The sequence below is a fragment of the Mycteria americana genome, chromosome 2, assembly GCF_035582795.1.
Source record: "Mycteria americana isolate JAX WOST 10 ecotype Jacksonville Zoo and Gardens chromosome 2, USCA_MyAme_1.0, whole genome shotgun sequence".
NCBI classification, from domain to species: domain Eukaryota; kingdom Metazoa; phylum Chordata; class Aves; order Ciconiiformes; family Ciconiidae; genus Mycteria; species Mycteria americana.
The window spans coordinates 128,781,019-128,796,364 of NC_134366.1; the positions used below are offsets into that span (position 1 = coordinate 128,781,019).

At 39.1% G+C, this 15,346-nt stretch overlaps 1 protein-coding gene across 3 annotated transcripts in view; it reads left to right on the forward strand.

Moving 5' to 3' along the window:
* Positions 1 to 15,346, forward strand: part of SPIDR (scaffold protein involved in DNA repair) — a 207,934-nt gene that overhangs the window by 80,387 nt on the left and 112,201 nt on the right. For all 3 annotated transcript variants that reach the window (XR_012774445.1, XM_075494604.1, XM_075494605.1), the window contains exon 8: positions 425 to 644. Coding sequence is in view for 2 of the 3 variants with exons in the window: in XM_075494604.1 (XP_075350719.1) it covers positions 425 to 644 (220 nt within the window). In the remaining variant the exon portion in view is untranslated. The remainder of the gene's footprint in view (positions 1 to 424; positions 645 to 15,346) is intronic.

Consider the following 15,346-nt stretch of genomic DNA (forward strand, 5'->3'; position numbering starts at 1 on the left):
TTGAGAAAAGTCAAGGAGGCCAAACACAGCTTCACTTTTAACACTGTGATTATTCTATTTTAAAATAAATGTATTTTGTGCAGTATCTAATAAAAAAAGACTAAACAAAGTGTATGAATTGCAAGATTTAAAAGTTCTAATGAGGTGGGAGAGGGCTTCTTGTAAGGAGTTTGTGATTTCATTAGTGTTTGGAAGAAGTGCAGGTAGGCTTTTGTCTCCACAGTTAATAGTATCTATAAAGAAAAGAAAAATGACCAGAAAACCTTAACATAAGTCTTTTGGTGGGGCAATGTATACTACTCGTGTAGATTTTTTGCAGTCAGATCTGAAGAGAGCAGAGGGATGCACATTTTCAGAGTGCCAGAATTTCTTTCTCCTCATTCAGACTTTGCCTTTTTATTTTTCATTTTAATTTACTTTCCAGATAAATCTGGTGTCTTAATTGTGAAGATCTTAGAAATGTTTGAAGAGTGTACAATACAAGTTGCCATCTGCCAGCAGCTGGAACAGTCTCCTGCTACAGTTTCACCCGAGGATGCTGTCATCAATGCAGGAGAACCAATACTCAAAGTCCTCTTTGCGAGAGAGACAGCAGCTCACCTGAAGAGCAGGCCACAGGATGTCATCCACATCTACCCGCCATGGTGAGTAGGGAGAACTGGCCACACTTGTTGTAGCACTGCAGAACAAAGTGGGGTTGGTAGAATGCTGGCTGCATTGTTGTAGGGAAGACCTTGAGGGGGTAGGGGGGCAGCAGGGCTCTCTTGTGGTCATCTGTCTCTGGCAGCTGGAGAGACTTTGATGGATACCTTAAAGGTAGCTCAGATAACAACTAAATGTGGATCACAATGCCTGTAGTGTTGCTCAAGGCATCAGTTTTGTTTTCACGTAATATTTTCATGTTTAGAGTGATAGAAAGGCCTGAGCAATGTCTTATCAATGATAAGGCCAATAAAGTGCATACTTTCTGGTAGCAAAGTAGTTCAGGAATGCTCATCTGTTGCTGTGAGTATGGGTATAATGTTTCAGTGGAAAAGTCTGTATTAACTGTATAGCATTCAGCAAAAACAACATGCAACTAAAAAAATGGGGGGAAAAACCAAGAAATGAGAGATTCACACTGTTCTTAAGGAATCTGTAGACACCTTTTTGGTAGTTTCACACTGCTGCTGCTGTCACTGTCTTCACTTCCCCAAACCCCTCTTCAGTGCAACCCTTTCTGGAATTCTTCAAAATGTTTGGTCTACACTTGTGATTTTTTCTGATTTTGATTACTTTCCTGATTTTAAGGGGTAGCATAAAGTGATGAGATTTCTAGTAAAGCAGCTGGTTGTTGGTGGCTGTAGGTTGAAAGGTCTACTCTTCATAAAAATTCAAGAGAACTTTGAAGTGAGAATATTACTCCTCTTTTCACTCTTCTCCACCCAAATTATAAAAGAGGAAATATTTTTCTTCTTATATATTTCAGCATTCATTACCTGAGTTTTAGCCTCCAGCTGCAGTAGAATCCTGCCTCTAGTGTTTGACCATATCCTTTTGCAAAATACTTTTTCCTGTTTTGCAAAGGTCCATATCTGGTTTTTATCTTCACTGATAGCTGCAAATCTTTTTTGGGTTCCCCAATTTGTAATCTTTTGCTTTTAAAATGTTGTTTAACGCTTTTTGGAGGCGATTCAAAAATTAAGGGAAGATACTTAATCTGTGGTTTATTATGGCTACAGATACAACTATTGATAGTTTAGATGTAAATAGATCGGTAGCTAAGGGAAATATTAATTAAGTCCTAGTCTGATATGAAGTAAGTTACTGCTTTTTTTTTTTCCTTCCTCCCACCCCTAAGGTACTAATGTTTATTCTTGTTTACCTTTTCCTTCAACAAGCTTCTTTTCATGCTTTACATTTGTTTTTGTTTCCCCCTGTTTTCTTCTTGTTTCTCTCTCCTGCAAACTTCCATCTTAGTTCCGTTTTTCTCTTAGGTTTCCTCTGTTGTTTTTAGACCACGAGGCATTGCATTTATGCTGCTGTATCTTTCTGCATAGACCTTAACCTAAACAAAGATTTTTGTACCAGCAAAACTGTTTTAGTTAGGGTATGATTCAACTTTTTGTTTTCCCCCCCCTCCTTTTTTCTTTTCCTGAACAGTTACTGTCAGTTTGCCTAGTATGTGTAAGTCCCAGACTGCTCCAGCTTGTTCCATGTCTGCTCTGGGAAGACGTAACTCTGCACAATACAATCCTTTCCAGACTACAAGCCTCTGTAACTGTACTAGTGTAGTGTTCTCATTTGTTTAAATTCTAAGATGTTCTGGACATAAAACTCATTCCTGTATATATGTAAACTGAGCTTTCTTGAGAAAACTTCATAGCTGTCTATCTTCCCAGAAATATCACTTTTTATTTGGTTTTGTTTTTTATTTTAGTAGGATGCGCTTTTCGTGCAAGCAAAAGGTTATTTCATAAAACCAGAATGTTTGGGCAGGGGATATGTCTGCGTTATCAGAGTTGTTCTACTTACCTATGTGGCTCTCAAGGCAGTTTATAAAGACACTAGTCAATAGTGGCAAAACTGCATTATATCTCATCTCTAGTCCTATTCTCTATCATTTTGGAATTATCTTAATGTCAGTTGTCTCTTTGTTTACTCAACCAGAAGTCAAAAGAAGTTGGGCTGGATACTGTTAAAGTAAGCCTACTGGAGGCGGGGAGGGGAGAAGATGAGGGATGTTTTTGTTTTAGATTATTATTTGGCATTTTTAGTTTACATTAATTGGAAATTGGACTTGTACAGTTAATGGAAGTTTCCTCTCTCACATTTCCAAGCTTCTATTCTGTTAAACTCTTACTTGAGAGCTCTAAATGCTGAAATGAATTTCTCTTACTCCGCATTGAATTTGTACTTCTGTCGTTAAAAGCAAATACTGTTTGTGTTAAAATGCTTTCCTGCCGATTCAAATGTGTGACTACTGTAAAAACAAATTAACTAAATCTCACCCTGACATGGTGAAATAAGCATATTTACGTATCTTATTGATATCACCAGTCAGAAGCAAAATGGAACTAAAAAAAGAAGTAGATGCAAGGGGAGACAATCCTTGGATGACCTGCGTGTACTTGGGACACACAGCACACTGTGCACCTTCTTCCTGTATTTTGAGATACTTGTATGGTAAGGCAGAATGGGATGAGATGGGGTGATTTATAAGTGGACTGCTTCTGCTGCTGTGAAGTAACATGCTGAGAGTAGAATTTCCTGGTATCTTTAAAATAACACCCCAGAATTATGTTCTGATTTTGCTTTTTGCTTTCTGACCAGGCAGCTGAGTTGAGTAGGTAAGATGCAGACACACAGGCTGCTGGCTTCTGTATGTGACTATTCGTGAGCAAAATTTGAATGCATCATTTTGGAGCCTTTGTAAAATTAGACTTTGCTTTTGTAACTGTATTTGTATGTGTTGTGAACTCAGTGCACAGCTTGGTATGTGAAACGTCTCTGGCAGTAGACTTGCATAAATACTTTGGGAAGCAGTGTGTAGAGATTTGTTGATGTATTTGCTGGTATTTTTTTGCATACAGAATCCCATGATACTTCAGCACTACAATACAAGCAATTTAATTAAAAAAAAAAAATATTGACAGGAGGCCAGTTATAAGAATCTTATCAACCTGGACATTGCTCATGAGAGTGGTCCCACCGACTTTCAGAGGAGTTTTGTGTCAGAGTAAGAATTTGCAGGACTGACCCCTGATTTCTTTATAACTGGATATGGATTTCTTTGGGTCTAGTGTCTTAAGGTATGTATTTACAGTCTTGAATGAAAGGGATTTCATGTGAGAATTGTCGCTTGCTATAGGGAAAGCAACCCCGATAGGCTGATTAACAATTTTCAAACCAGCATGTCTGGTGGAGGAAGGAGCTCAGCTGCCTGGCCTCTGGGCCATCTGATGAGAGCCTGCTCTGATCTTGAGGCTATATAGAAGTATTATTGCAGTGTTGTGTCTAAATAAAGCCTATTAACTTGGACACATCACATGAAAACGGTTGCGTGTTTTGGGCTGGAGCTGGTTTGTGTCTGGCCAGCTGGGAACACAACAGGCAAAAGAACTCAGCCCTGCCTGCCCCTGCCTGCGTAGGCTTGCCTTTGGTTGTCTTTGCAGTACCTGAGCAATTTCTTGGATTAAGATTTTAAATGAACACCTCATAATTTTTACAAACTGAATCTGAATCATTGTTTTTAAGAGCTGGAAAAGGAAAAGCTTATTACTGGGTGTAATTAAATTGATTACTAAACCTTTATTCACTTCACAGAAATACATATCCAGCAAAAAGTGAAGACTGCTTGATACTGCAAAGACATGAGAGAATGGGAGAAAAGGCTTCCCGGTTCCACTGGTGGTGATTTTATGGCTTCAACTTACCTGGGGTTTTTTTGTTTGTTTAATTGTAAAAATGATAAAAGTAATTTACCATACCTAACAGAAAGTGGTAACAGTTGATATTTTTAGAGACTTCAGGATTCATTTTTCTGCTGACAGCAGGGCTTGAGGATAGACAGTTTCCTTCAGATACTCCTGCCTCCTGCTCATAGATATGCCTACTGTTGAATATTGAAGATAAATTAACCTGAAGAAAATGGTGCAGATTAGAATTCTTTTTCTTGCCATTAAATTTAACAACTTTGAAATGTTTTTCATGTATTTCTAAAGTTACACTACTAGAAGTATGTTGATATCAATACAGTTGTTGGCAATAGCAATATAAACCACAGATCACATTTGATTTGGACAGGCTCACAGGTCGATCCATACATACCTATTGAATGTGATGGTCTGGTATGAAGCCTCTAGTTCAGGAGGTTCACATGCTGCTGATACTGGAGGGCTGGGACGGTGTGAAGGGGACAGAACCATTTTGTGTTCTGTTCTTACATTGCCTGTAAACACTGGCTGTCACACACTACAGAAGACAGGATCCTTGGCTGGATAGCCGCTATTCCCTATGCAACTTCTCTGTGCTTAAAAAAAAAAAAAAAAAAAAGAGAGGGAGTTTATTTTAGGAACTTAATATGGTAAGTATATAAAAAAACAACTTCAAAGTTGTTCTTTAGTTTCTCTTAACCTATGAAACCGCAGGGAATCATAATTACTCAGCTTTGAAAGTGTTCCAGTGCCTGGTGAAAGTGTTTAATGTGGACTTCTCATTTCTACTTGCATTACACTAGATTCAGTCTCCCCTCAATGAAAGAGGTTTAGAAGAGGTTGAATTATTTACTGCCAAGAAGAGCTCATACAAAACATTGCTGCAGATCAGCTGATGTACAGTGATGAAACCTTGTATCTCAAGTCCTTTAAGGTGGGCCAATGGTAGAAGTTGCTGTAGAAATACGCAAGCAAGCTCTGAACAAGTTTATGTACGGGAAGCAATCTAGCTTTGTGGACTTCTACTTTAGAATTATCCTGGATATGCCGTAGGCTGTTTTGCTGGCTCAACAACAGGACTTACGATAAATGGATATGTTACTGTGATTTTTGCGTTATCTTACTTAATACAGTCTTACATTGCATGGTCTTACATAATCTTGATGAGCAATAGGAGTACCAAGACAGGGAGCTAACATGAAATAGGTGTTTTGAATTAGTGTGACTGGTGTTAGAGAGGGTTTGCCTTCCATTTGATAAAGATAGAGACTTTTTATCACTGTTGCTCTCACCAGTCAAGGGAAGCATTTAAGAACATTGTTACAGAATACCTCCCTATCACAAGAAAGATCATGTGAAAGTAGGATCTTGGGCTTCATATATTAATGAAATGCAGAAATGACCTACTGCTACTCTGTAAGAAGGAAAGCATCTATATCCTTTAAAAATTTCTTATTCCATAAAGGTAAAATACAAATATGAATTAAAGACGTGTATGGAACTTTTGCATAAACTCAGTTTCTCTACTTACTCCACAGAGAGGCAGCTTCTTTGAATGTTTGATTGACCAGTTGGACAAAACTGATCTATGTTCACCATCTTCCTTTGATGAAATCTAAGCATTTATAAAAATATATATATACACACATATGCATATAAATATTCAAACATATTAAGGGGGGGGGGGGGGGAAGATCACCAGTCAGATCCCTCCCATCAGAAAGGTGTTAGCTCTGCCTTTACATTCTTTCTTTGAAGATCTTACAATAGCAGAGTGGGAGAACCCTGATAAGAGGGACAAGGCTCACTCAGAAGATAAAATTCTACAGAACTTCAGAGCTGTAAAGCCAGTGTGGGCACTATTTCTAAAGTACATATGGGAATGGCCTTGGAGCCAAAGATCAGATCATATCATCTGCTTGGAATTGCTTCTCAGAGATCATGCAGTTGTGAAAATTGAAGCTTCTTTCAGGAGAAGCTGAAGCAGCTGCAGGTTTCTTGCAAGTGTTTATATTTTTTTTGTTAGGATATACCTTTGCTAGTGCAATCACTTCAAAAGAGATGAGTTGTCTTTTGAGAATAGGAATACATGTACTTTTTGTGAACAGAAAGTTGTCTCTAACAAGCTTTTAATATAATTTCTTCAATACTTCTGTTGCTTTATCCATTTTGACAGTAGTCCTTAGGATTTTACTCTTTTTTCTATTTTTAAAAATAAATTTCATTTTTTGTCTATCCCCTCATGTAAATGGAGAAAGTTGTATCTGTAGAGTTGCTGAGGTATATCCTATTTTATGTTTCTAGAACTAAAGAGATTAAGCCCTTAGTATTATTTGTGTTTGTTCACCTTGCATGTAGAAAATCAAAATAACACCATTTCTTAGTAATCAAATCAATGAATAATTATGTTCCTTCATAGGCATATGACATAATTGGAAAAATACAGAATTACAAAGCTTTGATTCCAAGAGGAGAACAAGTCATTTATGCCATTTCTGTGATTTGTCACAACCACCTGAAGCAACAAGATACCTGGTATTTCGGATATGGGCTATGTCAAATAAACATAGTAACATGATCACACTTTTACAGTGAGATAGACTTGATTATTTTTATAACTATGGCATAGATAGATGTATTATATGAATGTCATACATAAAATATTAGTACCCTGAAAAACAAAGATGAAAGAACTGCTCTCTCTGAAAGGGGTTTTCCATGGAGAAAAGAATGGAAACACGTTTGGGGAAGATGGGAGTCTCAAGATAGTAAATCCAGAGTTCTGCAGAAGATTAAAACTGGATTTTTAAACATGACTGTCTGTGTCTGGGCTAATAGCTGATGATATCTTGACATGCTGAAAAAGGGGACTTTCCACTGTATTGTACCAATGAAGTGCTGGGTTTTGTTGATATGTTTGTTTGCTTTCAGCCAAATCAGAGGGGTCAGAAGCGAGTGGTGTGTCTGCAAAGCAGCAGCTTGGTTTTTAGATCAACGTTGAAATGCATTGTTGTCGGCACAAAATCCTCCAGCAGGGGTAGAATACGTCTCTGTCCAGATGGATGTCTGAATTGGGTACATGCAGGCAGTTGTTATGCCGCTGGCTCATGTGAGCAGCGAGGGCTACCCAGGCAGCCTGCTCAGAGCTCGCCTAGAAGGAGCATTGTGCGTTGTTCTCAGGAGGTAATTCTGTGCTCCAGAGGGAGCCTCCACCAGGATGACTTTCTTCAATATGAGCTGTTTTACTTGTAAGAATAAAGGAAGTGTAGAAAAGAGGCAGTGAACGTAAATAGCCTGGTTTATGCTGGGGGTGGTTTTCTACATTTTTGTTAAATACTAGATACCGTCCAACATTAATCCTACTGGAATGATTGTAGTGTCCAGTTAATGGGAAAAATCTTAATCACTTCACTGTGGTTGAGGAATTACATGTTGAGGAATTACCATACATTTGAGTCCATGGTTTTTAGGAACAGAAGAGGAAAATTATGTTTTTAAACATCCATTCCTTACAGTTAGTGATGCTGTTTACGTTTGAATTCTTAAGTTACTGGAAAAAATATTCAGTGAGAATGAAAATGTTCTATCTTAATAATCGCAAAATATTGTCATCCTGAAAATCTAATAATGGGTACTTTTTTTTTTTTTTTTTTATAAAAGGTCTGTACTTGAAACTTTCCAGCTTTTATAAGTGAGGAAATTCCAAGCATTGTGTAGTGACAGATACTGTTAGTGGGTAGTTGTCCACTGACGTCAAAAAAAGAGGATGGTGAACAGCTTTGTTCAAGTCAATGAAAAATGTACGGTCTTGGATAAACTCTGTGTTAGCAACGGAGCTATCAATGATATACGAGCAGCTTCACATGAGTTCCCATGTGCATTCAATCCAATGCTAAATTCCAGATCTTGTTTAATGAGCAACTGATGGAGCCAAGACCTGGCGCTGCACAAAATCCTGCAGTCTGCTTTATCCAGTCATGAAGGAAAAACAACCTAAATAAGTTCAGATGAGCAAGTTCAGAATTACTGCAGGGCTATTAAAAAGTTGTGATTTGTATTCCTCTGCTAATGTTTATGACTAACACATTTGGGACGTGTAAAACAATACTTAATTTGTAAAAAGACTATGTGCCAAAATTCCTGCAGTAGTTTAACCACTAAAGAGCAAGTTTTGACTGTGTGAATGGGTTTGTTTAAATGTTTAAGATTATCAGTAATCAGCTAAGCTTTTTTTAAAATTTACATTTTGAAAAATTATGATTTCTTTTTGTTGGATTGCTGTTCAACACTTTCACTTTGTGAAATACAATGCATTTCCATAGCTCATCGTGGAGAAACAATTTTGAAGTCAAGTGTCATTGTCTTTAGCAGGTGTGATTTGCTACTGTAATGGTAGGTGTGTAGTTACAGTAAGATTTTTACATGCAGTTCTACATGCAGTTACGTTGGGCTTTGAATATACTGGATATTTTATACCACAGTGGGTTTTCACGCTAAGCGTGCTTCTGTCCTTATGCAATTTTGTATGGGCAAAGAGATAGATAAAGTGTGAGTTTACCAAATAGTCATGCCTGGCAATTCCCTCCATGCAGGTATGCTTTCTCAGACTCCTCCTCCTGAATGTCATATTTAAGTGTAGGTAAGCAAAAGTTAATTACTATAGTCCTAGCAGAAATAATAATTAAACCCCCAAGTATTTCAAAAGGGGAATGTTGCTTTCAAATATTTGAAAAATTTGGAATGTTGCTACCCAAAATGCAGTATTTAAAACATCTCTGCTATCCTGGAGGGCAGGGGCATGGGGGGAAGAGGGAGGACAAATTTTGCTGTTACTTCTACCAGGCAGATTGCTTTCCTTTCAATAAAAGCTCATGGAAAAAATGCCCGTGGTTTTATGTATTTTTGGCAGCAAGAATGTACTTTGGTATATAAAGCAGTTCAGCTGTCAAATGTTCAGTGCAGCCTTTTGTGTGTTTGGTGACTACCAATCTTCTGAGTCGACATTAACCATGCAGATTGCAATGTATTACTTCTCCCTGAGTGGTAGGCTCCTTTGACAGCTCCTGAGATGTCTTGAAAAAGTATTCTTCTTGTTACTGTCCCAGTACGGCCTTCTGGCAGACCAAGTTTCTCCCAGCAGAAGTACCAGAACGGTATCCGTGACATTAGAAGTGGAGTACAACCATTAATTTTACCTTTCAGGGATTTACTGTGTGTTTCGAAAGCCAAATCACTGATGTGGCTCAAAAAAAATCATACTTGGCAGTATGTGGGAAGGGATTTTTTGTGTGCGTGGTATTTTTATTTTTGTTTTGGTTTGTGTTTTTTTTTCCCCTCTCTTTAACCTCTTTGGACTCCTGAAATGTTATCTGTTGTCTCTCTCCTTGATAAAAGAGTTAAGAAGCCCAGTGAACATTTCTGTGGATGTTTCTGGTTTTGATGGTTCTTTATCTCCCCCTTTCTTAAGTCTTGGATTTTTATTTTTTTAATAAGTGGTGCATGTTTGTTGTAGAGCAGATCACGATGGATGGGCTTTGCATAGTCTTCCTATGGGAATCATTGTTCATGGTCAGTCTCCATGGTCCTTCACTGGTGTAAAAGAGGGCTGCATGTCCACCTTGAAGCTTCTGCTGCTGTTCACAGCACATCTGTTAGTGCAAACCCAAGTCTGTCAGCATCTTCAGCGAATACCTTGTAATTTGAACTGGGGCTGTGAAGAAATACCCCCTTTTGCCATCTCCAAAATATTGTTAGGACAGACACTGTAGATCATAACTTAACTACTCTGAAAAAAAACTGGCAGAACATCTACTAGAATGCTGCGTGCTACAACACACTGAAAGCACTGAACTTGAGAACACTTTAGATTCAGTATAAAAACATAAATTGCATTGATTGTATTTGTGTTTTCATTTGTCTTCCCAGCATGGCACAGCATGTCTGCCTTTTGTGTTTTCCGGAAACAAATCACTCCTCCGAGCTGAGGTTCATTTTTGAAAGACATGGGCAATGCAACTGTGTGAGACTTGTACATTGCATGTGTGCCTTAGCAAGTACTGCTTGTCTTCTCATTCCCTGAGCTTGTCATAAATATTAATTTAACAGGGCTGGTACTATTTTATGCATTGTGAATGTACCGATTGAGGAAGAGATAAATTTCATTGATAAGGGCTGCTGCTGGAACTTACAGGGTTTGTAGGCTTAAAGGAGTCCAGATCTACAGTGTATGGATATCATAGTTGTTCTTCAAATTATTTGAAAACTTTTTATATAGAATAGGATAGTTCTTTATTATCTTCCCAAATATTTCTTACCTTCCATCTCTCACACAAAAATAAATAAGCTGCCCAGTATTTTCTTTGTCTTTTGCAGCCTCCTTTGGCTGACACTCATGGCTTGTGGTTTGAGAAGTTGCGCATGAGGCGATTGTTTGATTTTTCTGGAAGATACTTTACTCCAGGAGTTCACTTTCCAATCTTGCTGTATAGCAGGGAGCCATTTGCTAGCTATACTCAAAACCAAACCCATTTTAAAAACAAACATCAACATACCACGTTATCAACTTCTAGAACAGTCCACCTAAGCCTTGAGAATTACCTTTGGTTGCTGGTCACTTCAGGTATGGCTGTAATTTCCTGATTTTTGGGGACTGCTGCTCAGGAAGGAATGGAATCCCATAAGGTTTACTGGTTACCCTGAAATTGCCCTTAACACCAGCTCAGTTTAGAGGAGAAAACAAGTGGGGGGAAATTACTTCCACAACCTAAATGTAAATGACACCACCTCAGGAAAAAAAAAAAACAACAACTTTTATATCTATTTATTTTTTAGATTAGACTACATATAAAAGTAATCTCTTCCTGTATCTTCTAGTTGTTAATTGGTGAGGATCCTTTACCAATGTGTGACCATGAATCTTGTTCTTAGGCAAACCCTACACATTGAAGATTGCCTTCGTGGAAGAGGTCTGAGATTTGGAAATATGTGTAAGTCTTACATGTAAAGCCCCTCTGTGTCTATTTAGATTAAACTCTCAACACCCATTTTCTAAATTAATACAGGTATTACTTCGTTGCAGGTTGATTTTTTTGAAGCTTTTCTTGAAAAGTAATTTCCTATCGCACATTATCAGCTGTGTTGATGTACTTGGGCTATGTCTGTGTAGAGCCGTTTTCTATCCAGATGTGGACTAGATGTGTTAATTATACATTAAATTTATTATTAATTGTAGTTTGTTTATTTAACAGCTATCTTCATGCTACTGCTTTATTAACTATCCACAAATTGCAGATAATTTGGAGGAAAATAACCCCTGTAAGGTAGGAGGACAAAATCCAGCCGTACTGTGTAACCTCTTCAGATGTTAAAACTTACGTAAAATGCATATATTGAAGTGTGTAAACCCTACAGTACGAAAACATAGAAGCCAGAGTAGCATGCGTGGTTTGTTATCGCTCTTGACTGAAACTGGGCATGATCGTAATCAAATGCATTAGGGCTGGAGTTTGGAATGAGAGGTCCGCAGGCTGGGCATCGGGAGAGCGGTACTCTTGTCCCCTGAACTTCTGCTTTGGCTTTCTTCAGCTTCCTAAGCTATGTTGGAAGTGACACGAGCAGTCACATTGGCGATGCATTCAATACCATGTTTATTTTACTATGTGGTGAAGGATGCCTTCCCTTTATTGTATTTCCCATCTGTGTGCTGCGCTCATTGTCCCTCGGTTGTACCAGACCAGTTGTTCTTGGGACTGTGCTGGACACTGAACCAATGGAATCATTGGCTTTGAAAATAAAATATTTTAAGTTAGGGTTGTTGAGCAGTATGGTTTACAGTGTGGTCTTGCGGTGGCCCCGAAGCCCCAGCTGCACAGGCATGCAGCGGGGCACGGCCGGGGCGCAACCTCGCAGGGCGGGAGCATTTCGGGTGGCGTTGTGAACATTATAGACAGACGTATATTTCTCTTCGAGAAATCCCTGCCCACAGGAATAATTTTACGCAGCGCAGTGGCGGGAAAACACTTTTCTAAACAGCATTTCCAGAGTAATGCCCAGGTGCGGTGGAAGGCTGGCCGAGTCCCTCGGTTGCAGGTAGCCCGGTCGGGCTCGGCGCCTGCCGCCGCCGGCAGCGCCCGCCGCCCTGCCCTTCCCGCCGGCTGCGGAAGGTGGCAATGTTGTCAGCAGAAGCCCAGGTAAAACTGCTCTCGGGTGACTGATCTCTCCGAGATAGCCTCAGCGCTTATTTGTCCAGAACTTTTTCTGGCGTCAAAGTTTCACATCCGTGAAGTAAGGGTCTGTAAAAGGGGGATCTGTTTAGTTTTGTGCGCCATTACTTTTGCACAGCTTTTAATAACGCGGTACGGTGTCTGTTCTGAATGTAGCGATGTGCATGAGGCTGTCACCACGCTGTTTACATAGCTTTCTCCTTCATAATCCTGAAGAAGGCCGCGTACCATTTAGTTTAACACTCTTAAGGACCTCTCCGGACTGCTTGTCATTGACCTTGCATACTGAGGAACCATCCTCCACCTGGGGAGCAAAACTGATCTCCTTAACTGAAGTTGCATTTCTGCAAAACACTTGTAAATGTTTCTGAAATCCACTGTCATTTTCTGGCCCCTCCCCAAGATGTTTACAAACTTCGCTTTGAAGTGAGCTTGCCAGGGGAGAAACAGAGAACTTCCCATGCCATGGGTTTTGTTAAGAGCTACCTCCTGGCTATGACCGGCTTTTAACCTGTTGAAAGCCTAACAGACCTGTTCATGAGTTTGGTGGGGATATTATTCTTTTTTTTCCATATTTCAACTAACTCCTTGAATCTTTTTAACTACTTCAAGTGATCCTCTCTAAGACTTTTGTGTCTTGTGATTTTTAACATTTTATTCTGTCTAATGCTAATTCTCCACCCTTGAGGGAAAGTATACAAGTTCTTGGTTTATGTTATCCCATTTGTTTCGTCTTGACTCTCATCTCTTGATTCTGCTGTGATAAATCCATCATTGATTTTAAATTATCATGAAACCTTTCAATGTATTTAATTACTGGGTTCACCTCTCATTCTGTGTTCCTTACCAAGCCTCTCTGACAAAATGTAATGGATTTCATCCATTTAGGAGGTCAAATGGGGCAAAAACTACAAATTTTTGATGTACTTTACTGTAAGCAGAGAGCAAATAGGATGACAGTACCTTATAATCCCCCACCCTCCCTACTTAACTTTATCTGCAACACAGATGACAATTTTTGTTGGACTTCTTATCAAGTTACTTGTTGTTTCTTGAAAGGAAGGCAGGCAGAGTTTAGGTGCCTAATGCTATACAATTTCTAGGAGTTTAAATAATCAGTCTGTAAAGTTGTGTGTGTGTGTCCCTTTCCCAGCCAGTGTATGTCTTGGGGATGCTACTCACTGCATTAAATATACACTGAAGGCTTCTGGTAGTGCTTTGGTCTCTGTTAAACAGAGATTGTTTGCTGAGTAGCAAAATCTGTTGCTGTATGGATACTTTGCCTACCACCACTCTACTGTGCAAATGGTCCGGCAGTTGTCCACGCGAACCCTGGATAATGGCTCCTTAGTATTACAAAAGAGTAAAGACAGGTTTTCAGAAACCAGTTGGGGTTTTGAGCAGTTTGTCTGGCAGAATCTGCTATATTCTGTCTCTCAAAATCAAATGACAAGCCAGTGAAAGCTTGCTTTTGAGAAATCTGTTTCGCTGAGCTATGTAGAAGACTTTTCCTTTTCAAAATTGAAACTGGAAAACCAATAATCTTCTACTCCAAAGAGGAAACAATTTAAGATATGGTGGGTTATTACCACTGAAATTTTTGTAATTATTTCTTTTTGTAGTAATTGCAGCATCAGTCGTCTTCTTGCTTTAAGAATAAAGTGAAAATGAAGAAATTTCACTTCATCTTGGGACTATCCATTGGACTTTTCTTTCTTTAAACACCTCTCAGTAATGCGGTCTCATACTGTTGTGATAATAATGATATGGCTGTCCAAGCAGTAAAGCTAAACAAATCGAGGCAAAAGCTTTGTGAGCATAAAATTTTCACATTAAGGAAGTAGATGCTATGTGCAAATATGAAATGTAGAAAAAAACACGTTTAGAATTTTTGTTTTCTCTTGCCAAACCAAAGGGAAAGAAGACTTCCCTGTGATTTCAGAGTATTATTAACAAGCCCTCATAGCGATTAGAAGCCTGAAACAGTAAACAGCTTAGTAACAACGTAATTATATCAATAAACCTAACATCAAAATAACTCCCAAAATTTATGTACAGATGGTTCCATTTTACATTACAAAAGTTTTCTGAAGTCCATTTGCCTAAAACAAAGTTTTTAATGGAACAGCTTAATGATTTGACCTCAGATCTGCGTATCCTTTTTTTGAATGTAAATATGAATACCAAGGCAATTAACTCAGTAATTTACCCAGTCAGGCCGAGTTGAAGTTCTGTAGGTAGGTATTGCTTTAAGTGCAGTTGGCATGCTGTCTCCATCTTGCTGACGGGCTCTTGCTCAAGCGTGTATTGGGCCCTCGAAGTGTCTTAGTGCTAGGGATAGTTCACCCTCGGGAAGTTTGGTTTAGATAAGTATCTGAATTTTTTGGGGTACTGAAATCTGGAACGCTGCGGCGAAATCTGATGAGTGCAGGCTCTCAGATCTGAGTCAGCAACAGGGCTGGACCCGCTCCTGTTGTTCAGCACTTCCACTGCCAGGTCCAGCCAGCAGCAGAAAACAGAGATGCATGAAAAGAAAAACCTGAGGGAAGAGGAGGGAGCGTACTTCACAAAAGTACAGACAGACTTCAAAACAGAGTTTGTGTAGGTTGTGCGCAAAGGTGAGGAGCTGTGAAGAAATTGCCAGCTTCTCCCAGTATGGCCTTCCAAAACCTCAGGGGGAGTTTTAGTTCTCGGGGGGGCTCTGCTCTT